Raw genomic sequence first — 23,662 nt, 5'->3', positions numbered from 1 at the left:
CGTTTGGGAGGATAAGCCCAAAACTGCACTGTATCCAGAATAGCTCCCATAAAAGGGGGTGTCAGAGAAGGGATAAGGTGTGACTTCAGCAGGTTGATAATGAAGCTCAACGAGTGCAGGAGGTCTGCCGTAGTCTGAAGGTGGAGACGACTGCCTGGGACAAGCCTGCCTTTAACAGCCAGTCGTCGAGATTTTGGAAGACTGGCACCCCTGATCTCCACAGATAAGCTGCAGCCACTGCCATCACCATGATGAACACCTGAGGGGTGCTGGTAAGGCCAAAGGGGAGCACAGTGAACTAAAAGTGCTTGTGACCTACCGTGAGCCGCAAGTAACATCTGTGGGAAGTCAGGACAGGGATGTGGTAGTATGCTTCCTGAAAGTCCAATGCTAACATCCAGTCTTCCTGGTCCAGGACAGACAGGACTTGTACGAGCAAGACCATTTTGAAATTCTCCTTTTTCAGGATGAAATTGAGGTCATAGGTCTAGGATAGGACTAAGACCTCCGTCTTTCTTGGGTACCAGAAAGTAGTGGGAAACGTAACCACGACTTCTGTCTGATGCAGGCACCCTCTCTAAAACGCCACTGGCCAAAAGAGCTGCCACTTCATGGTAGAGAAAGTAGAAATGTTCCTCAGTTAGCCTGTAATAAGTGGGTGGCAAGGGTGGGGGAATAGTCACAATGGGGGAGAGTAGCCCCTTCGGACAAGCTGGAGAACCCAGAGGTCTGATGTTATTGACCACCTTTGGTGCAGGTGATGGGGAATCCTACCTCCCACAGGTGGCCCATTATGGTCCAAGGACAAACTAAAGAAGCTTGGGTGCAGCGGCTCCTGCCGTTGGGGGGGTTTACCGTGGCGACCTCTGGCTGCCTGACCCATGGGGTCTGAGGGTGGTGCGTAACTGGCCACACAGGGGGTCGGAAGCGTGCGGGCCCTGTTGGCTGGGCAGCTAGAGACGCGTCTGGAAGCCCCTTCCTTGGCCACGAAAGGCAGACTGGGGTTGACAGGGGCCATGGAAAGGCCCAACGATCTTGCCGTAACTCACAATCCTTGAAGCACTCTAGCGCCGAGTCTGCCTGGTCTTCGAAGAGACGGGAGCCAAAGAGCTTGTTCATAAGTCAAGCATGGACATCTTCTGAAAATCCATTGTCCTCAGTCACGATTGGCACCGTAAGGCTACCCACGAAGAAATCGATCTATCTAGTGAGTTGGTCATGTCCAGCCTACATTGGATATCTAAATCTCTCATATCAGCCGTAGCTTAGGAGAGTATGGTCCGAGCCTCCTCCGGGACCATAGGCTGCACCTGCGGAACTGAATCTCAAAAGGAATGGGCGTAATGGCTCAAAAGGCATGCAGTGTTCACAGACCACAATGACAGGCTGGAGAAAACATTTTCTTACCCAACGTGTCCAGCCTTTTAGATTTCCCTATCCGGTGGGGTGGTAGGGAATGCGCCAGTATTTACTCTGGAAGTGGAAGCTTGGCCCACCAAGCTCTCCGGGTGCAGGGTGATGGCGGTAGGCAATTGTACCATGTTTTATAAATGGGAGGGACTGGTCTCCCATTTATAAAACATTTTGGCCTTGGACAGAGTAAGCGAATCCTCAGAGAGCTTTGATGATCACGAGTGCAAAACATCGTCTTAAGAAGCGGCTTTAAGGGAGTTTAGTATGTAGGCAAGATGTACACGAGATAGGGCTTTGACAGATGACCGCTGAGGGATTCTGCAGGAAGGGGTAGGAGTAACAGTTGAAGCAATTTTGGTGTTGCCTTTGTGCTGTCGGATCTCCTGTATGTTTTTTAAATGAGGAAGAGGTTAATGGTGTTGCACTGTTCTATGGAGTAAGGAGTTGGCGAGTCCAGCAGGGGGTTGATGCAGTGCTCGAGTGTCTTGAAAAGTCTTCTGCTTCCACTGGTGGCTTCATTTATACTATTGGTACAGTGCTTTGCTTTGGTAGAAGTGATGCGCAGAGGCTCATCAGCATCATGAGGTCATCAGAAGTTCTGTTTTAATTCACTTTTTTTTCCTGTGTGAGGATGGATAGTTTATCGGCAGCCATGTTTTTAGAGCACCAAGATAGAACCCTTGGCTTGGACTTTTCTATTTTCTTTGGGGTTTGGACGCACACAGTCTGCCAAAAAGTGTTGTAGGTGTTTAGAAGGGTGTTGGCATTGGATATAGAGTTGAAAGAGCGAGAGATTAGTTCAATTATTAGGTTTTCCACAGAAATGCCTGCGAGGATCCAAAGGTCTTGTCTTCTCTTCTGTGTTGACCTTAGTTTGTTGGTGGGACACCGAGAAGGCACAGAGGTATAGCTCTCGTCTACAAAGCCAAATAACCAGTTCTAGGATCCTCTCCCTTCGAAATTCTTGGGGACAACCAACCAATTGGTGGTCCCCATCTGGACTGCGATAATCAATGCCTCTCTGTAGCAAGGCTCCATACCGGACTGCCTAAAAACTGAGCAAGTCATCCCATCTTAAACAAGCATTTGCAATGCAATAGGTCTCGCATTTATGGGAGTTTAGGCTATTGGCATTGTAAATGGCAATGCTTTTTATTTGTTTTAAAACCAAAACATAAATAAAAGGCATTGTCATTTACAATGTCAATAGCTCAAACTCGCGTAAATGGCAGCCCTATTGTATTGCAAATGCTTTTTTTACCAAGCCATGTTGCAGGGTGCAGTACCATATGTGGCCAAAAGAAGTCCCATGAGCCCTCTTTTGGCCACATATAGTACTGCACCCTGCAAAGTTGGAGTTATGTATTTTACTAGGCCTGGACGGTAAATTTCGTTCCGTTTGCGGAATTTGCGATATTTTGACATTTTCGCGTTCCGCGGAGAGCGCGAAAATGTAAAAACTTTCGCAACCTGCCGCGAAATGGAAGTATTTTTCTTGTTCGCGCTTTAAAAATGCATTCTCGCTCGCGACTTACCGGGTCCCTGCGTTCGCCGACGAGTTTTCCTATCCGTTCGCGCGCGCCACAAGATGTTGGATTGTTGGTAGCAGGTGTCGCTATCCCGCGAGAGTTTGAAATCGCGAGCACGTCATTGCGACCGCGAACAGGAAATAAGCATCACGAGCAAGATGGCCGCGCCCATTAGCGACCGGATGGGCAAGTTGGAGATCTATTTCCCCGCGAGCACGCAAAAACACATCACGAACGGGCGGGAAAAGCAATCTCCGCATCTTCGCGAAAGTTTCGCATGCTCGCGGAGATTTTGTGCAATTTCGCAAATTCCGCCCACCCTTATTTTTTACCTAGCCATGTTACAGGGTGCAGTACCATATGTGGCCAAAAGAGGTGCCATTGGACCTCTGTTGGCCACAGATGGTACTGCACCCTGCAGTAGATCTAGTAAATCCACCCTGCCCATAATGCATTGCATGCAAGACAGTACCACGAGTACATTCAAAAAGCTATGTCCATATATAAAATTAGTAGCTTTGATATGTGACAAAATAATAATTATATTCATTCCGGATTAGGTTCTACTCTGTGTGGAGCTGATGAAGGGAAATTTACATAAGGTATCCTATAAATGCGAGATGTGCTAGTGAGTAAAGTAACCACTGCAAGCTTTCTCTTAGGCTAAAGCCGGTGTTCACTCTTAAGTCCATTAAGAAAATAGTGTTCAGTTGATGTACTTAAAACTTAGGGAGTAATAACACATAAAACAAGGCTGTACGTAAAACTTAGGGAGTAATGACACATAACTAGGGATGTTCTCATGGGGAGGTTATAAAAAGAGACAAGGTAGTACTAAGGAAGTACTACTAAGCCTATTAATCAATGAAAAACCACCATTTACAAAGGACAGGGGCAGGCCCCAATTAAAAAGATGGAGCAAAAAGTTTAGTTTTGTTTTTATTTGCAGTGGAATTATTCTATTTGCATAGCACTACTGTCAATGGTATAAAAAAGCAAAATTAAAAAACACTATAATTTTCAATGCCAACAGCTCAAATGCGAGACCTATTGCATTGAAAATTGACGGGCTCATATAAGTGAGAAATGTTATTGTGAGTGAAGTAAGCACTGCCAGCCTAACTTAGGACCAAGAGTGTGTCCTGCCTGAAGCCTTTTAAGAAAATAGTCCCTTGAGGCTGTAATTAAGGCCTAGGGAGTAACAGCACATGTAACAGGGGTGTCCTCATGGGAGGTTACAAGAACAGACAAGGCGGTTACTAAGGAGGGACTACTAAGCCTATTGCCTAATGAAAAGCCACCATTTACAAAAGACCGGGACAGGAGCCAATTAAAAAGCTGGGCAGAAAGAGGGCGGAGCTTTATGCACATATCCTGAATACAGCATGTCTCGAAGAGACAGGGCAAGCGCTGCCTAGAGGAGACCTAAAAAAATCAACTTCGAACCCTGCTGACCCAAATAATTTCAGGCCAGTATCCAATATTCCCAAATAAGCGAAAGTGCTAGAAAAATGTGTACATCAACAACTGAGGCAACACATATCTAAACATAATGTTCTGGACGGCTGCCTATTGGGTTTCAAACCAGACCATAGTACAGAACTATAATACTTCATATAGTGGATGACGCCTTGCAAGCTCTAGATCAAGACAAATCTTGTCTCCTAATTCTTTTGGACCTTTCGCCTGCGTTTGACACCGTCAACCATGATAAATTGCTAGATTGACTCGGAAGCAAGATGGAACTGTCAGGAACCGTCCTTGAATGGTTTAAATCTTTCCTGGAGAACAGATCGCAAAGATTTTTAGTAAATCAAAAGCTACCATCGCCGTCCTCTATTACGACTGGTGTACCGCAAGGATAAACTCTTTCCCCAACTCTCAAACTTCTACACGAATCTCTGGCTGAAAGACTGACACACCAAAATCTTGTTTCATATGTATGCAAATGACACACAGATTTACATTAAAGTCTCGTCACTGGAGGAGATCAAGTCAATGAATGAAGCACTAAAGATGACCATTTACTGGCTAACAATCAACAAACTAAACGTGCAAAAAACTGAATTCTTACTAATTCCACCCCTCACCCCCAAAATCTCTTCGGAAATAAAGGAATGGACCAAACTGACCACTGCCCTTAACTACACCGGGCTTTAGTGGACACAGCCAAATCAATAGGAATCACACTGGACAGGAACCTGAACATGCAAACCCACATCCAACTTGTTGGCTAAAACCGCCGGTACCACATGAGTTGTCTTAGAAAACTGAACCATTCCAAGAAACATCAGACCTCAAAATGGCAGTTCAGGCCTTGGTCATCGCTAAGATAGAATATGGATGTTCAACTCTATCTGGCCTGCCTAAGATCTCTACAGCTCGGCTAAAAGCCTGTCTCAACGTAGCCGCAAGACTCATAACTGGATCTACAAAATGTGATCACACCTCGCCGCACTTAAAAGCTCAGAACTGGCTACCGTACGAAACCAGAGTACAACTCAAACTGGCCTGCATCACACATAAGGCGCTTCACTTAAAAACACCAGCGTATCTGGCTCAGAAAGTGGTGATATGTGGAGGAGGAAGGGATTCCCGGGGCACAAAAGATCTTGTGCTGAAACCTCCACTGTTTCAGAAGAAGAAAACATACAACAGAACTTTCTCAGCCCACTACCCTCCAGATTCTGGAACTCATTATCGCCAAATATTAGAAGAATACCCTTCCATTCAAAATTCAAGAAGCAGGCCAAGATCTTCCTAATGGATAAATTCCTACCATAACTCTCTACAAACAACCACCTAATCGTCTATTGACTCATCATCGGTTCCCTACGGATTTATAATTCAGAAGGGCCCCATAATGACTTCCTGAATAAAGCGCACTGGGATCTACACAACTTTTACCAGGGTCTCCTTCTCGTTAAGCTATTTAGGCGAGCGCTCAGCTAAATTTTTAACTCAGAGTCCTTTGATGGTAATAAAGGAAATTTGTAATTTGACTTATTTGGTCAGCCTGAGATATTATTGTAAGTACAGATAACTTTTACTGGCCACTGTTTTATATTGTTCTTCATTGTTAAGTTTATGATACTTGCAACTGTCGCAATCGGGACCGATATCTCTCTGTCAAGCGCTCAGACACCATATCGGGTCATGTTCGCACTATATAAAACACTAAATAAATAAGTGGTTGGTTCAATACAAATACGGTTGGTTTGTATAGCATTGTGGGTGATGTTGAGAATATAAGGTTGAGGATGTGGCATTTGGAGTGTGTTGGTTTTGGATATGCTATATTATGTTGAGTGTGCCGAAGTTTATGAGGGTGTCTCTTGATTTTTTGCTATGTTCTATTTTTTTTAGTTTGTGCTGTCTTGAAGGTTGAAATCACACAATACGGTGGAGTGGGACATGTAGGACTGATGAGGTGATGAGAATTCATCAATGATATTCCAAATGCACTGTCTTCAGTTCCAGTGCAGTTAAAAATAGAAAAATGCAGTAATGTCACTTCCTGTGGATATAGATGAGGAATTAAGCCCTTTTGCCCAGTTTCTTTCTTTTTAAGGTTGTTTTGGCAGGAAACTAGTGATACCACTTTTTGTGCAGATGGTTGAAAAAAATGCAGTGTTGTCACTTACAATGCAGTTAAATGATAGCAGAGAATGAAAGACCTAAGGCTAAATGTGTGTTGGAACTAGAAAGATAAAGCTCAAAGCACGGTTGTTTAGGATGACTAAAAATGTAGCTAGTTTGTGAAAATAGTGAGACCGCCATCTTTTTTTATGGACAAGGGAGAAGGAGTGAGTTATAGTTTCTATGTGCACCTAGCGCACAATCCGATGCTGATGCACTGTGAATCAACACTCGTTAATAAAGACAATATACAGCTTGTTAACAAGGACTAGGCTGAGAATTTCGGCTACGTTTCAAAGAACGGGTATTAATTAGAGAACAAAAGTTGTCTGGGCATAGATACCAGGGAAGAAAGGGTACGGGCAGGTTTACCTTTGGCACACTGCCAGTTTGCCTGGTAGCCAAATCCCTTGAACTTCGCCTTATTTAGTGTGGAAAGGCTGGACATTCCACCTCTCCACAAATAAAATATTAACCTGATTCCACTATAAATGACAATGGGGTGGGAGAGGAAGAAGAGAAAAGACATTCAAGAAGGTGATGGGCACAAAGTTGGGATTGCAGCCACTTGACTAGGTGCTTCCAATCACTAAGAATTGAGCTCAGGAGGAAAAAAAATCTACAATGAATTGAATAAAATAAAAAAATAGAGTTCAACGATTAGGCAGAAAGTAAAACACTCTTCTACGTAAATCTTAGAACAAATGCTTTTCTATGCTTAGTAAAATATAATGAAATAAGTTTAAAATATATCTAGTGAGTGTGTCAGATTAGATAAAATACATTGAAAAATAAAGTCTAAGCGCTAAACTAAGTTGCAGTTATCCATTGATTTATTTGGTTAAATATGAAGTCAGAAGAAAATGTATTGAATTGGAATTTTTTGTACCAATATATTTTGGGCAGTATTAAGTGTAAGATCCCCCAAACCTGTAAAAGCAGAAATAAATTAAGTGATCCTTGGCAATGGAGCAACAGGAATTGAAACTGGATTTAGAAGATTAACTGGCTACCTTCTAGAAGTGACAAAAACACGAGGAAGGCAGACTGCATTCATGAAAGAGAGCTAGTACTACACACAGAAAACTGCAGAATTGGTAACTACTTCACATCACTTTTTAAATTAACAGCTTTGTGGAAATAATTCTGGCACTACATTAGGTTGGCATCCATTCAAACACACTGGAAATGGGGCATATCAACAATGCACCGATATTTTCAACTGGTTTATACATTTACTGCCCGTGATAGCAAATGAAGAAAAATATATTAAATTGAGATTTAATCTGTAATACATAAAAAATGTGCAAAACTATAGTTAATTACCGGATATGCACATTTTCTTTCGATTCAGTTTCATATATCACAACAGACTTCATGGTTAAAATTACTAACACGAATAAACAGCTCAAGAGCGTATCAGGCTCAAAATTGACATCTAGAGTGCCAACAGTGATGCTGGACGGATAACATGGTTGCTAGCACTCCTGGTAGTTAACTGCAATAAGTAATAGTGGCTTGTGAATAGATTTTCATGGGCTAAATGTGAGTTTTAACAAGCTAGTCAAACATAGCTTCAAGAATGCCAATAGATGATGTGCAATCCAGATGTTTGCTGGTTTGAGCTGGAGCTCAAGAGTCTCCTCTACGTGGTAGCTATTTTTATGTATAACACCACCAGACAAATCAATCTTCTCAGAAATTAATTTCAAATATCTATCACTTAAGAAACATTTGGGACCAAGGAACAGTGATCATGTAATCTCCAACAGGTGGCTTTCCGTAAAATGACAGAGAGCAAATATGCCTGTCTCGTAATAATACACAAATGTGTATGTACAATTAACTTTGGACAATATTATCAAAATCAGAACATTGTTTAAAGACTCCAAATTTAACCTCAGCTTAGCAGATGAGGCTTTCCCAGAAACAAAATGCATCCTATCAAATGTTACAACTCAAAATAAGGGGAAAATGCTCTGGCAAAACAACTAATGTTTCTCGGTATTGACACCTATATCAAACTTTTAGCTTTTGTACATTGCTTTTGATGGGTGCAGCCATGAAAGAATTGATAACTCTCGTTTACTACATAGAAAGACTGCTTTAAACTAGCTTATGTAGAATTCAGAATGTAAAAATCAAATAGTTGTCATAAAAACATTAACTAAGATACATTTTGGATCAGCAATAGTGCATTTAATTTTATTACATTGTGATTCAATTTGGGTGCAAGAGGTCAAGAACAAAAGGCAAACTCGCATACTTACGTTGATCAATTGTAACTGTAGCTATGTCACCTGAATTTTCTTGACTAGCCAGCACATCTGTAAAATGAAGGAAGACACATTTACTAAATGTAAGATCGACAGTGGTATACATAAAAAGGGACTGGGAATCATAAAACATCCACACTAACATTCATTATATCTCATGACATGTTCAATGTTTACAGCCGTTTCTTTAGTTGAAGAATGAAATTATTTTTAACTTTTGAGGGAATCGGAGGTATAGCTGTAACAGATATTTTAGAGTAAAAGAAGCAGCAAACAGTGGACACACAAAGTAAATGAGGGCCCAAACAACAGATACGCACGAGTACTAACAGAAGGCGTACAACTCCCCATCTCTACAATACGGCCGTGTGGAACTCATTCTAAGAGTCTCAAAACTTGCACAATGCTGTCAAATAACTTTGGCTGTGCAAAAACAAGCTTTGGCAATGCCAATCATCTGGCTTTAGTGTGCTAATATATGCAAATTGCATTTGTTCATATATGTGACCAACTATTAAAACTAGAGCTATTGATCCCAAACGTTTATCTAGACCGGAAGAGGAGCGCAGATGTTAAACAAATGCCTACATTACACTGAGTTATATGTGAGTAAGGGGTGATTTACTTTCAGCTATTATGTCACTGATGAGGCTTACACACCTGTACACTGGTATATGTCAATGGCTTGAAAACATATCAATAATAAGAAATTATCCTTTGTGTGCTATATTGAGCATGTGCTTTGTGTGCAAAGACTGTAGCATTTACAGTAGACTCCTATACGTACAACAGATATTTTTATTACGACTAGCACTTGCTCGGCTCTTGGCATGATCATCCACGTACTAGCATTAACCCGTTAACCACAGGTCACTCTTCTCTGATGGTCTACTTAGAGACTGACCAGTTGCCCCAATGTATGTATGGTGTCCTGTAGGCCGTTCCAAAATGTGAATGATATCTCAAGCAACCAATGGCTGAAAGGGACTGACCCAAAGTCACCCTTATCTATATAATTTTGTTATGTATTGTCAAAAGATTTGACAGACCGCTAAAGCGGTCTCTGACAGATCTACTCACTTGTCCTACAATAATTCTGCTATCTAAAGGATACCACTGAGTTGCTCAAAAACTGCTTGCTTAAGTGTCGCTTCCAGAAGGAACAATGTTGGCAACCATGGCAGTGAAATCTCCCACAATGATTACGTCAACAGGGAACTTATTGAACAGAAAAGATCTATTAAAAAAATTTACCATTTTAAACAAACTACTTCCCATACAAATGAATCTACCCAAAATGTCTAACAGCAATGGTGCCAGGATAGCCTCAATATGTAAAACTATTTAAGGGAAATCTGTTAATACAAGCATTAGCATAGCCAATAGGTCTCGCGTTTGGGACCTTGTAAGCGGTTAGCCATGAAGCACATTCTCCTGAAATCAACGTTTGTGGTAAATCATCTACGATATGCTGGCTCTATTACTTCCAGGCATGTAAGTCCTTTGACAGTGTTTGCAAGTGTAGTATATGGCACTGGTGCCCAGCAATTAAAGACCCCAAACTGACTAACACAGTCCAAGGTAAAATATACTTTTTCTATTAGTCAGTAATACCCTTTTATAATTTTGGCATTTGCAATGAATGGCTAGGGAGACTTTTCATATGGCCATGCCCCTTAAGTGCCAGTCACATAGTCTCTATGGCACAGATGTGATAATGCACAAGTTATTTACCTTCAGTAACAATATATCTGTAAGAAACATTAGTTAGATTCCTTACCTTAGAATTACCCCCAGGCGTCAGACTGGATCCGTAAAGTTTTTTTCGTCAGCAGTACCTCTGTGCGTCGGAGGGTGGCGTCAGAGGGCTCCGCATCTGTCGTCCTGGGCGCTGGGATGACCTTGCGGCAGCTACTTAAACGCTGCCCTCGCACGCTGACGTCAGTTCTGTACACAAATTTCCGCACGAGAAACGCAGAGCCATGCAAGACACTGACCACTGGTGCACAAAACTAGGGCCCTTAAAGGATGTCCTTAACCCTAGAAATCAGTCCGCAGAACGGGGAGGATGGGTGGGGCGGTAAAGAATCTAAAACTAACGTTTCTTACAGATATATCGTTACCGAAGGTAAGTAACTTGTGCACCTGAAAGAAACAAGTTAGTTATAGATTCCTTACGTTAGAATAGATAACCCAGCAATACCAACCCCGGTTGTGGATCTGCGAACCAAGATCACACCAGAAAGTCCTGGAGAACAGAACAGCCAAAGAAGCCGTCTCTCAGGACTTGGCTGTTCAGGCAGTAGTGTTTGGTGAACGTGTGCAGTGATGCCCACGTGGGCGCCAGATAGATATTCTACAGAGGAACTCCTCTTCCCAAGGCAGTAGTGGCTGCCGTCGCCCTGGTGGAGTGAGCACGTAGCCCGACTGGAGGCTCTGTTTTAGCCAGAGAGTAACAAGCCATAATACACAACACGACCCATCGAGAAATGGTGCGTTTGTGTATGGCCGAACCCTTCTTTGCGACCACGTAGACCAAAAAAAGTTGATCATCCACCCGGAACTGTTTTGTGCGATCCAGAAATGAGAGCGCACGTTTTGGGTCCAGACAGAGGAGCCTCTCTTCCTCCTTCGAAGGATGCGGAGGCGGAAAGAAGGTGGGCAAAGTAATGGTCTGCCTGATTTGGAAGGCAGTGACCACCTTAGGAAGGAAGGATGGATGAGTTCAGAGAATCACCTTGTCCGGATGAACAGACAGGAAAGGAGGTTTTGAAGACAGGGCCTGGAGCTCACTCACCCTTCTAGCAGAAGTGATGGCTAACAGGAAAGCAGTCTTAAGAGTCAAGAGACATAAGGGACAGTTATGAAGCGGCTCAAAGGGAGCGCACATTAAATAGATTAGCGCAAGATTGAAGTCCCACTGAGGCATAACGAAGGGGATTAGAGGAAACAGATGTGTTAAGCCTTTTAAGAAATGGTTAACTACCGGGGACTTGAAAAGAGAAGGCTGATCTGGCAGCCGAAGGAAGGCAAAGATGGCTGAAAATTAGCCCTCGACAGTGCCCAGAGCAGAACCCTGCTGGGCTAAAGAGAGAAGGAACAAGAGTACTTCAGAAAGAGGGGCAGAAAGTGGATCCACAGCCTTGGCTGTGCACCATGCCACAAATATGTTTCACCTGCAGGCGTATACTGTCTTAGTGGAGGGATGCCTGGCTGCCAAAATTATGTCACAGACTTCGGGAGGCAGGTCCAAAGACGTCAACTGCCGCCGCTCAATCTCCACGCAAGGAGGTGGAGACTGGACAGGTTTGGGTGGAGGACAGTCTCCTGCTGCTGGGACAAAAGATTCTCCTGAAGAGGCAGTCTGATCGGAGGATCGATAGCCATGTTGAGCAGCTCGGGATACCAGACTCTTCGTGCCCAATCCTGAGCCACAAGAATGACTTGGGCCCAGTCGCGCCTTATCTTCTTCAGCACTCTGGGCAGAAATGGTATAGGCGGGAAGGCGTACAACAGACCACAACTCCACTCGCAACGAAAAGCATCGCCTAGCGAGTGCAGCCTTGGAAATTCCAACACGCAGAATCGCTGACATTGCGTGCTCTCTTTGGTGGCGAACAGATCTAACCAAGGCTCTCCCCACTGTCGAAAGACCTTGCACCACCTCAGAGTGAAGACGCCATTTGTCATCCATCATGCACCTGCGGCTGAGTTAGTCCGCCCTGGCGTTCAGAGAACCTGCCAGGTGTTGAACCACCAGGGAAATGCCCTGATATTCCAGCCATGTCCAGAGGCGGAGGGCCTCCTGACATAGGGTCCACAACCCTACACCGCCTTGTTTGTTGCAGTACCACATGGCGGTGGTGTTGTCCGTGAACACCTGCACTACTCTTCCCTGGACAGAGGGAAGGAATGCCTTCAGTGCAAGACGAATCACGCGGAGCTCCAGAAGGTTGATGTGAAGCCCGGACTCCGCTGGAGACCAGAGGCCTCTGATCTCTGCCACTCCCATGTGGCCACCCCAACCCAGAAGGGATGCGTCAGTCACCCCAGTGTGGTCTGGTTGGGGAAGGGAGAGGGATCTGCATTGACCCAATCTGGGTTCGTGAGCCACCACTGCAGTTGTTGTGCAGTGCCCATCGAGATCTGAACGCAATCGGACAGATTCCCCTGATGCTGCGCCCACTGGAACTTCAGGTTCCACTGCAGTGTCCGCATATGCCACCAGGCATGATCTACCAGCAGGATGCAGGAGGCAATGAGGCCCAGCAGTCTCAGAGTCATTCTGATCGAAACCCGGGATAGAGGCTGAAAGATAATCATTGCCCGAATATCCCAGGCTGGTCGTTCAAAAGGATAGACCCGAAACCGCGTCGTGTCCAGAACTGCTCCGTTGAAGAGGAGCATCTGAGAGGGAATCAGGTGAGACTTCGGCACATTGATGGAGAACCCCAGCGAATGCAGGAGGTCAGCCGTAGTCTGGAGGTAGGAGACGACTGCCTGGGGCAAGCCCACCTTCAACAGCCAGTTGTCGAGATAGGGGAAGACTGAAACCCCTGATCGGAGTAGATGAGCTGTGACCACTGCCATCCCTTTTGTGAACACCCGAGGTGCACTGGCAAGGCCAAAGGGGAGCACGGTAAACTGAAAGCGCTCGTGCTCGTGGCCTACCATGAACCGTAGATAACGGCGGTGGGCAGGCAGGACGGGAATGTAAAAAAAATGAGTGTCCTGCAAGTCCAACGCTACCATCCAGTCATCTGGGTTGGGAGCAGACAAGACCTGAGCAAGCGTCAACATCTTAAACTCCTCCTTCCAGAGGAAGCGATTGAAGTCCCTGAGATCCAAGATAGGACGCAGGCCCTTGTCCTTCTTGGGGACCAGAAAGAAGTGGGAGTAACAACCACAACCTACTTCTGGGACAGGAACGTGCTCGATGGCTCCCTTGGCCAAGAGAGCCGTAACTTCCTGCTGGAGAAGGGCCAGGTGATCCTCCAACATGCAGTGGTATCTCGGTGGCATGGCTGGAGGGGTAGTCTCGAAGGGGAGGGAGTAGCCCCTTCAGACTATTTGCAAATCCCACCTGTACGACGTGATGGTGCGCCAGTGGGGGAGGTGATGGCGAATCCTGCCGCCCACTGGCGTTTGATGGGCATGAAAGGTCGGACTAGGAGGGTTTGGAGGCTGCTGCAGAGGGGGGTTGTTGGACTGGCCTGCCTGCTGGCCCCCTTAACCACTGCGTTGGTTCCCACGTCCCCGGCCGCGCGAAGGTTGGGGAACTTGCTGCAGCCTGTGGTTCTGGATGGGACGTAGTGGGGCACCCCTTCCGTAGCCACGAAAGGGGCGCAAAGCAGACTGCGCCGGACGGGTTGAGAAGCCCAAGGACTTGGCCGTAGCCCATGAGTCCTTGGAGCGCTCTAGGGCGTTGTCTGCTCTGACACCAAAAAGGCGACGGCCATCAAAGGGCATGTCCATCAAGGTGTTCTGGACAACCCCTGAAAAGCGAGTAGCCCTCATCCATGCGTAGCGAAGAAGCGCTACAGACGTTGAAATGGTCCTGCCCAGAGAGTCGGCGGTGTCTAGCCCACAACGTATTGTAAACTTTGCTGCATCCCTCCCAGCAGCAACAGCCTGGGAGAGCACTGCCCCGGCCACCTCCGGACACTGAGGCAGCACTTGCGCCAAAGTATCCCACACTGAGTGGGAATAACGGGCCAAGAGACATGCGGTGTTTACGGTCCGCAGTCCTAAGCTGGCGGAAGAGAGCATTTTCTTACCAAGGTGGTCCAGCTTCTTGCATTCCCTTTCCCATGGAGCGGTAGGGAAGGCGCTCTTGGAAGTGGAAGCTTGGTCTACTAAGCTCTCTGGGGTGGGATTTTGGGAGAGGAAAGTGGAGTCACCCGGAGCCGGGCGGTGGCGTCAGGCAATCATCCTGTCCACGGGAGCCCTTGTGTTGGGCCTGGACCACGTGCCCAAAAGAATGTCTGAGGGTTTCATTAAACAGCAGCAGGGGCTCCGAAGAGCTCGCAGCCGGTTGAAGCTCCTCAGTCAGGTTACTCCTGACCGCCACCGTAGGAAGCTTGAGGTTGAGAGACTTGGCCGCCCTACGCAACACCACGGAGTATGACGCTCCCTCCTCCGTAGCCACGGTAAGAGGAGACAACATGCCATGGTCAGGGCAGGTGTACAAACCACTGGCATCACCCAGTTCCTCTCTTCAATCCTGTTCACTGTCCAACTGGTCAGTTAAAGGGTCACCTGACCCCTCCCAGTCCTCCTCCTCTGGGTGTCATTGTGGTTGAAAAGGGACCCCTGGAGTGAACAGGGACACAAAAACCCCACCAGGCTCCGTGTCCATGTCAGGATGGAGGCCGGGGTTGACGCCGGCCAGGGGGCTGACCGGCATCAAGCATGGTAGTGGTGGCGTCGAAAGTGGCACCGGTGGAGGCGTAACGAGGTCCACCGGCACCGATCCGGATCCAGGCCTGGATCCAAGGGGGGCCTGCAGCGCCGCAGCCGAACGTACGAAGCTGGGCGGGAGTTGCTCCAGGTCCCGGAAAGGGAAGGAAACACGGAGTCAACTCTTCGGGCTCTGCTGGAGTGGCACCACCCGCGTGCCTCATCGGATTGGCCGACACATGAGGAGAAGTTGAAGAGCGACGATGCTTCTTCAACTTCTTATGCTTCGACTTACCGGACCCAGAGTGCGAAGACTTCGATGATTTCGATCCAGTATGGTGGTGGCTCCGCGACCGGTCCCTCGACCTCCCTCTCGACCGGGACCTCGAACGGCGTGGAGCCGACTGCGGGGGTTCAAGCAGCTTTCAGGACTGCACCAGCAAAGCCTTCGGTGCCATTAACCAGCATTCGGAGCACGACATGGGGTCGTGGTCACGCTTCAGGCAAAAGACACACGCGGTGCGGATCTGTCATCAACATCATGCGACGACAGGAACTGCAGGCTTTGAAACCGGGCATCCCTCCAGCACATTGTCGGAGTCGAAGACTCAAAAAAACAAGTCAATAAAAGTCGAGAAAAAGTTAGTCAAAAAATGACTGAGGTACCGCTCTTTCCGATCCTGCACTGGCTGGCGCGGAAAAAGAAAGAACGGATGTCAGCGTGCGAGGGCGGCATCTAAGTAGCTGCCGCGACGTCATCCCGGCGACCATGACGCAGATGACGGACGCGGAGCCGCCCGGCGCCACCTTCTGACGCGCAGAGGTACTGCTGCCGAAAAAACTTTCCAGATCCAGTCTGACGCCTGGGGGGAATTCTACACTGCCCAGCACATGGAAGCTAAGCTGCAGGATGCCCCTGAATTATCACTGACAGTGATGCTCTTATAACTCCTGGAGATGCAGTATACGCCTCTCTGGCTCGTACCTGGCACAGTTCAGTAATACTCTTTGAATAAGGAGTCCAGTTATAGTGACTGCACATGGAATAAGGCACCCTGTTCTGGATGTCATATCTGCAGTTTTGTGTCCAGTTATAGTGAGCACACATGGAGTACATAGACCAGCCCTGGTGAGCACATGTGGAGAATGGAGCACAGGTGTGGTGAACACATGTGGATTATGGAGTCCAATTATGGTGAGCACACGTAGTGTAAGGAGCACAGCTGTGGTGTGAATACATGGATTACAGACCTAGTTCTGTTGCATACACCCGAGTACAAAAAGGCCCAGTTTTGGGTGTCACTTCTGCAGTGGTGACAAGGTCCGCTGAGCAAACACCGAGTAAGGAATCCAGTTATTGAGGTTACATCTGCAGTCATGTATACATTTGTATCAAGCACACGTGGAGTAAGGTGTTTAGTTCTTGACACCGCATATGCAGTCTAGTGTCCATTTGTAGTGAGCACAGATAGTTCTACTGAGCACACGTGGAGTATGGAGCACAGCTATGGTAAGTACACGTGGATTATATAGTCCAGTGCAGGTGAGTACACTAGTATGAAGTCCAGTTCTGGATGTCACACGTGCAGTTGCGTCCAGTTATGGTGAGCACACAAGGAGTACATAGTGCTGTTTTGGAGAGCACACATGGAATATGGAGCTCAGTTCTGGTGCGTACACATGGAGTACAAAGACCAGTAATGGATGTCACATCTGCAGTCTTGTGTCCAATTCTGGCGAGCACACATTAAGTATGAAGTCCAGAGTCCAGTTCTGGTAAGCACACATTGAGTAGAGAGTCCAGTGCTGAATGTGACATCCGCAGTCTTGTGCCCATGTCCGATGAGCACACGTGAACAAAGGACTAGGGTTATTAGGCATCTCTGCTTTCCTGGCAGTTTACTGTAAATGTTCCGATTTCAAAGAGGAAATACCATGCAAAACTTCATGTGATCCGATACAGAATTCTGTAGCGCACGTCGAGAAGCGAATTGAGAGAATTACCTGCAGTGTTTTGAAGCTCCATATAATTCTCCCCTCTTTTACACACAAATACTTATATAGGTACCTTAGTGCCACACTGTCCTCTGATCTGGAGACTCATTTCCAGAAGGCATACTGGAGACAGTTTCAAACTAAGTCTAACAAGAGGAAAAACAGTGAATCAAAAGAGAATAAAGGCGCTATAGACAAGGGCATTTTTGAACGAAGTCTGAGGAACCAGGATGGAGGGAGAACTAGGGACTGGGAAGAAGCAGTGATGGGGCAGAAGCAGTAACAGGTCACAGAAGTGGCAAGGCCGAACTAAAACGAGAAGCAATTTTCTCACAGAATGGTTTATTGGAAAAATGCCTGAATATAACAAATAAAGAAACAAATGAATCCAAAAGTCAGACACTTGGGAGCAGCAGTGCATAGTGATCCAGAGACCGTGCAGGGACAGTAAGGAACTCGCTCGCAAGAAATAGGCACTCTGGGTTGGTGAGGCGGTATTTATCTTAGTCCTAAGTCACTATACATAGCATACAGTCTATTAAAAAGCGCTCATTCACCCGGCGTTCTTGGCACTGTAACCATTGGTAAAGCTGTGGCTTAGGGTGCCCCCCCCCCCCCAAAAAAAAACTCCAAGATGGCACTACTGGAACGAGTGTCTGCACATGGTGGTTGTGACTGATCCTGCTAGAATATTCAGCTGAGGAGATAGTTTGCGAACAACTATGTGGGACCAGCCTTGTATAAAGAAATGCTGAAATAAAGCAGCGCTGGCTTTTTAATCCATTTCTTTCCAGTTCTCGATCCCTTATCTCATTCTCTTGCCGGGTAACCAGCAGCACTTGAAGCATGCTGTAGCTCGCTTTTGATAAGGCATGTAGGAGGAAATGGCAGCCATAAACAGGAAAGGATGCTTCCATGCCCTGGGTCAAGCTGTCGTGTCCCATTCAAAGTGGCAGGGCAGACAGAAGTCAAACACAGAAATGCAAGGGACAGGCCCCCAATACTAAAGTGTAGGGTTTTCCCCCTGTATTTACATCCCTCAGAGAGAGGGTCTACGATTCTACTTCAAGAAAACCTCCCACACCAGAAAAACACAAGGAAACACTTGCCGCCTTAAAATATGCAATAAAAAAATATATACCCATGGCATTTTACAGGTGTGTATTTCAGTCATCACAATTGTCTCTTTTGATTTTGACTAAGACTCTGTGGCACTCAAAACTATGTTTCAAAATTTGGTTCAGTGCTGCCAGCTTTGGCTGGTGTGGAAACTGAAATAGACGAAATGTAAACGATTTGACCAGGATCACACCAATTGATAAGCCAAGCTTAGGACATGTCTTTGTGGATGCACAAAAGTCAGTCCGTGTCAGGCAGGGGCCACTTATAGGCCAGTACATCTAAGGAGGTCTGAACTTTTGGTTAATAGGGTGATGCATACCATTACATGTATGTCATATTCAGACATCATCATTTTGCAAATCTATAGTTAAAACGATAGAGGTACATAAAAGAAATAAACACATCGATGCACACATGGATACACATACGCATGCACACACACATGGCCACGCACTCCTCGGAGAGAACCACAAACGGCCATTAGCACCTGTAGGTAGACACAGACATGCTTTCACAGTACACACCCCCCATAGGGTGAAAGAACAGATACACAGCTTCCGATGCCGCTCTGACAGAATGTGCCAGGTTTATTGCCGTGCAGCTGTGAGCGCCGCAGTAGAGTCCTATGGGGAAATGGTGGCGGCCCAAAACAGCTTCCCGAGCCTTTTTCCATCTACTGCGCCGTGACAGCGTTCACTGTTTTCGGAAAATAAAGGCAAACAAAATGCGGCTTGCCCTTCAGTGGGATGAATTGAAGGGTTAAAGCGATTGGCATGTGGCGCGTAAGATAGACTTGGTTAGGAGAGGCACACCACATGGGATGTTTAAGCCTTCAAATCCAGCAAGGACTGAGAATCCTTCAGCGAACAAGATGCCCTCGAGCTAGACGTCACTTTCTCTTTTTCTCGCCATCAAGAACCTGATATGGCGTGAATGCACAGAAGCAGGCAGTGATGGGGAGATTAAGGATGGGTAGAGGCTGCCTGGGAGTGGTGGTAGGGGCAGGTAAGCAGTGTTGTGGGAGGGGGTTGCGGAGACATGTGAAGGTGCCGAGCTGGGGCAGGAACAACATACTGCACGCAACGGAGCTCGAAGTGGAGCGACTGAAAGGAAAACAAGCATTGGCATAGCCAATAGGTCTCGCCTTTGGGACTTTATAAGTGTTTAGCCATGCAACAGTTGATTTTGTTGCACCAAGGATAGTGTGCTGCATAACTAAATACTTATAAGGTCCCAAAAGCGAGACCTATGGGCTATGCCAATGCTTATCTTGTATGTTTACTTGGCACGCCCTGCTGAGGCTTTTCTTTCAATCCATGTGTACCAGCCTCCTCTTGTGTGTGTTCTTGCACGACGTGTAATCTCCAATCTGCAATCTTTGCTGTGCCAATGCATTGACACAGTCAGAGCCTACACAACAGCAAGATGCACCTCTCTACAGCTGTTCCAGGCACTGCTAAACAATGCTTAAGCACTGTGGGCTCACAAAAGCATGCACAGACTTGGGAATATTGTCACTTAAATGCCTAGAAGGAGTAAGCCTTTTCGAAGCGTCCATGGTGCCCTTTCAGAGGTTCTTGTAAACTGTTCCTCTGCACATCCTGCAATAAATCACTTAGTGTGTGCAGTTTTAACAAAAGGACACGAGAGGGAGGGTGGGAGGGATAAAAGCAACAGGATAGCAGAAAACGCTGTGATGCAGCCAGCGCTGGGCATCTCTTATCGCTTTTTTCATATGGGAATGGCTAATACGGACAAAGGGAGGTTGAGGGTTAAGAGGGGAATAAGTAACATGATTGGAGTGGAGTGGTGGGGAGAAAAAACACGGCCGAGTGGGAATGGAAAGGGAAAGACGAGAAACTGAAATTAAGTTAAATGTTAGCCACTGCATGTACATCAGAAATTGTCCGCATCTCATCAACATAGGATCGGTAACATGCGGAGTCTTAGGATGAGGAGGAGTAGGGACATGTACTGCGACAGTTTAGGCACATAGACTACAGGGCACGAAAGTGAAAGCGACAGCGAGACAGGCAAATGTAAACAAGCGTGTGCGATAAATACACAGAAGGGGTGAGGGTAACGGACTCCTCTACTCTGGACCCCCAGGATAAACTGTACACCAGAAGGAGTAGGTAGTGGTAACATTATCTCTGTCAATAGTGGTGTCATGTGACATGCGTCTAAATACTGCCCTCACTCACACCGTGGTGTGACATGCTTCATCATAGGGCTGCTACTAAACACCCCTGCTTACCCCACGCTAGGGGTTATGCAGGGGTGCTCCACCCCTAGTGTGGGATACGCAGGGGTGTTTAGTAGCAGCCCAATGATGAAGCATGTCACACCACGGTGTGAGTGAGGGCAGTATTTAGACATGTCACATGCCACCACTATTCACAGAGATTATGTTACCACTTCCTACTCCTTCTGGTGTGTATACAACAAGCATGTGCGGCCACGCTAATTAGAAACAGATGGCCCCTGCGCGCCGCTGCTTGCTTCCGCAAGGTGGATGCCGCCAGGCGCACGAGTGTTCAAAAAGTGCAGAGCGATTCCAAAAGGTCATCTCCTAGAGCAGCGCATGCACGCTGCGCTAGGTTCAACCTAAAAAGAATCCCTGAAAAACAGCCCATAATTACATTAGCGTAAATATACCGGAAGTTAAACTCTGCTCCATGGGAGGATACAAAGGACAACAAGGCGGGACAAGGAAGAAGAATTAACCACTAGCGAAGAAGCCTTTTTGAAGTACAATCCAAGTTACCAATATAAAGCCAATGGGTGGGTTGTACGCCCAGACAGTGAATACAGCTTTTTTCGAAGGACAGCGCAAGTGCGCTACCTAGGCTCACTTAAAAAATGACACCGTTGCAGACATCTCACTTTGCTCTGTTACTTTCATGAATTGCATCCAAGTACCACTTTTAACATATTTCTCACAAAAAAGATAATTTTTGACACAAACAACAAAAAATGGAGGATGCGTAGTGAGAAGCTCCCTCTCCAAGACACGTGTGTAAACTTAATCAACTCACAAAGCCTTCTATTCCCCTTCTAAACTCACTGATGTCTGCATCAGATAAAGGGGGCCTAATCCTTTTATGGGGCAAGCATGGGGATAAACAAATGCAGGCTTCCCATGTGCAAGCGTTGCAGCCCCATTCTCTTCATGGACTCCTGCTGGAATTCCCAAAAATGTGTCTAAACTGGCATCCTACAAGTCTGCCAGCTCAAGCAATCTACTAGCATTAAGGGCTGGCTCGGATTTGGAGCCATAAAGATAACTCCTATAAATCAGCGATAATCTAGCAGCAACAGCTTTCTCTTCTGTCGCCAAACAGAAAAGCAATTGAGTGACAAGTGCAGACAGGCAATAAGCCAAATTGAAGGCAGCACCACGAAGACAGGCCCTTGGCCTATTATACTTTCAGTCAGAGTAGATTATTTTTCTAGCCATTCCAGCACTAGGAAATCACATGAAGACTATCTTAAAAAAATATATATATAATTTTCTGTTCCAACTGCGCTGAGAAACAAAACCATACAACAATATAGGGTATCCTGCTTGAAATACCTCATGGCCATCATAGCGGAGAGAATTTCAACCTTCAAAGTCCACTTAGTACTGAATCATCTGTGGGACATGCTTCACACAGTTCCTCCTTCCTCATGACTGCACAAATATCTACAGGAACTTTTTCCATGGAACAAGCATGTAAACCACAAAATGAGCTTGGGCATCATCGTATGACGACTATATATTAACCCTCCGTTTCACATGTAGTGTGCACTTGCGTGCCAAAATCAACCTATTTTTACCTGCTTACTTCCCGGCTCAGGGTCAACTCCACCCTTGAAATACTGATAAAGTATTTTTTTTTTTTTTTTTTTAAAGTTAACGTAGCTGTACATACAAAAGCCAGAACAAGAAGTGAAATAACATCAGACATACGGGGAAAAATAAGTGTTTCTGTTGGCAAGGAGGTGGCTGTGGACGGTTAATTGGGAGTAAAAATGCACCAGAGCACATCGAGAATCAGAGCTGCATGAGTTTCACAGCAAACAAGATCTGTTTAAATGCCAGTACAATTTATTTCTCTGGACTAAAAAAGCAAGAGAAAGATGGAGATACGGAAAAACATATTACCTAAGCTACCATGCATAACTCTTTAGAACAAGTGATAATGGGATGGAGCACAGCAATCTGTCGAAAGACAACAGTATCAATTAGAAAAACATTATCACAGTTAAGTAAATTGTGATTCTAATAGGTAATTTATTCTATACAATTCCTATTTTTTTTTTAAACTGCTAAGCAGGACTATCAGCAAATGCAGGTGGATCTGAGGAGCCAAGGACTTATTAAAAAAACTGCTGCATATCACACACACTCACAGAGCCTAGCCTTAGAATTCAGCTAGGGGCTTCTTGGTAATGAATCCAGCGAAGCCCACGTTGCTGTAAGTAAGACTTCAAGAACAGGCAGTCAACTCAAAAAAATGGCAGAAGGTTATGCTCTTCCAATTGAATATACCCTTTAGTAGTATATTCAACAGGAAGGACTGTTTTCTGCAAACTCTGATACAAAGCAGTTTTTTTTTTTTGTTTGTTTTTTAAAACAGGCTTCTGGCATAGTTTGCTTTTACATTTCCGTTCTAATCTTGCCACTTGAGCAGTACATCAACAGTCCTATCTCAGATCAGAACTCATGTGAGAATGCATAGATTGCTTTGGTTAATGTGAAACTGAAACAAAGTTCACACCAATGAATCCCTCACTCTTAAGAAAAACGAGACCGGGAAAATGGAAAGAGTGACTCTATATAGAAGGCCCTTTAAATAGTGACATGTCTGTAAAAAGTAATCATCACTAAAAGCACATGATTTAAGATCTAGTGAAGAAAGAAGTTAAAATGGTGGCAGTTGGGACAGGAATGTCCCCTGCATGGTGTACAGCAGTATTCCCCTGCCTCGAGTGCCAGGCTGAGAGCACCTGGTATACTGGTTTCAAGTTAGGTCCCTGGCATCACACTATTCTTGCTTGTGCGCAGAGCCTTAGGCATCATCCTCAACATGAGTAAGGTACTGGACCTGTCCTATGACTTGGAGGGGTGCACTTATTGTGCCCACATTGACAGACACTGAACTACTGCTTCAGTTGTAGTTTTAGCATATACATTGGTACTGGCAGCTTACTGTGTTTTGTGAATCCATAGTTGTGACCTTTTTATCGGTGTCACTAGAGTGCAGACCTACTGGCCCACTTAAGTAAAGTTCTGCTTCTACG

The 23,662-nt window shown here is 45.8% G+C and overlaps 1 protein-coding gene across 8 annotated transcripts in view; it reads right to left on the bottom strand.

The window, feature by feature from the left end:
- GABPA (GA binding protein transcription factor subunit alpha) overlaps nucleotides 1-23,662 on the bottom strand; it is a 284,030-nt gene that overhangs the window by 60,365 nt on the left and 200,003 nt on the right. For all 8 annotated transcript variants that reach the window (XM_085623071.1, XM_085623067.1, XM_085623072.1 and 5 more), the window contains one exon: nucleotides 8,852-8,908. In XM_085623071.1, coding sequence (XP_085479197.1) covers nucleotides 8,852-8,908 — 57 coding nt within the window. The remainder of the gene's footprint in view (nucleotides 1-8,851; nucleotides 8,909-23,662) is intronic.

The sequence above is a fragment of the Triturus cristatus genome, chromosome 8, assembly GCF_964204655.1.
Source record: "Triturus cristatus chromosome 8, aTriCri1.1, whole genome shotgun sequence".
Lineage (NCBI taxonomy): Eukaryota > Metazoa > Chordata > Amphibia > Caudata > Salamandridae > Triturus > Triturus cristatus.
Note: the sequence above shows the minus strand (reverse complement) of the source record. Positions and strands in the feature narration are given on the sequence as shown.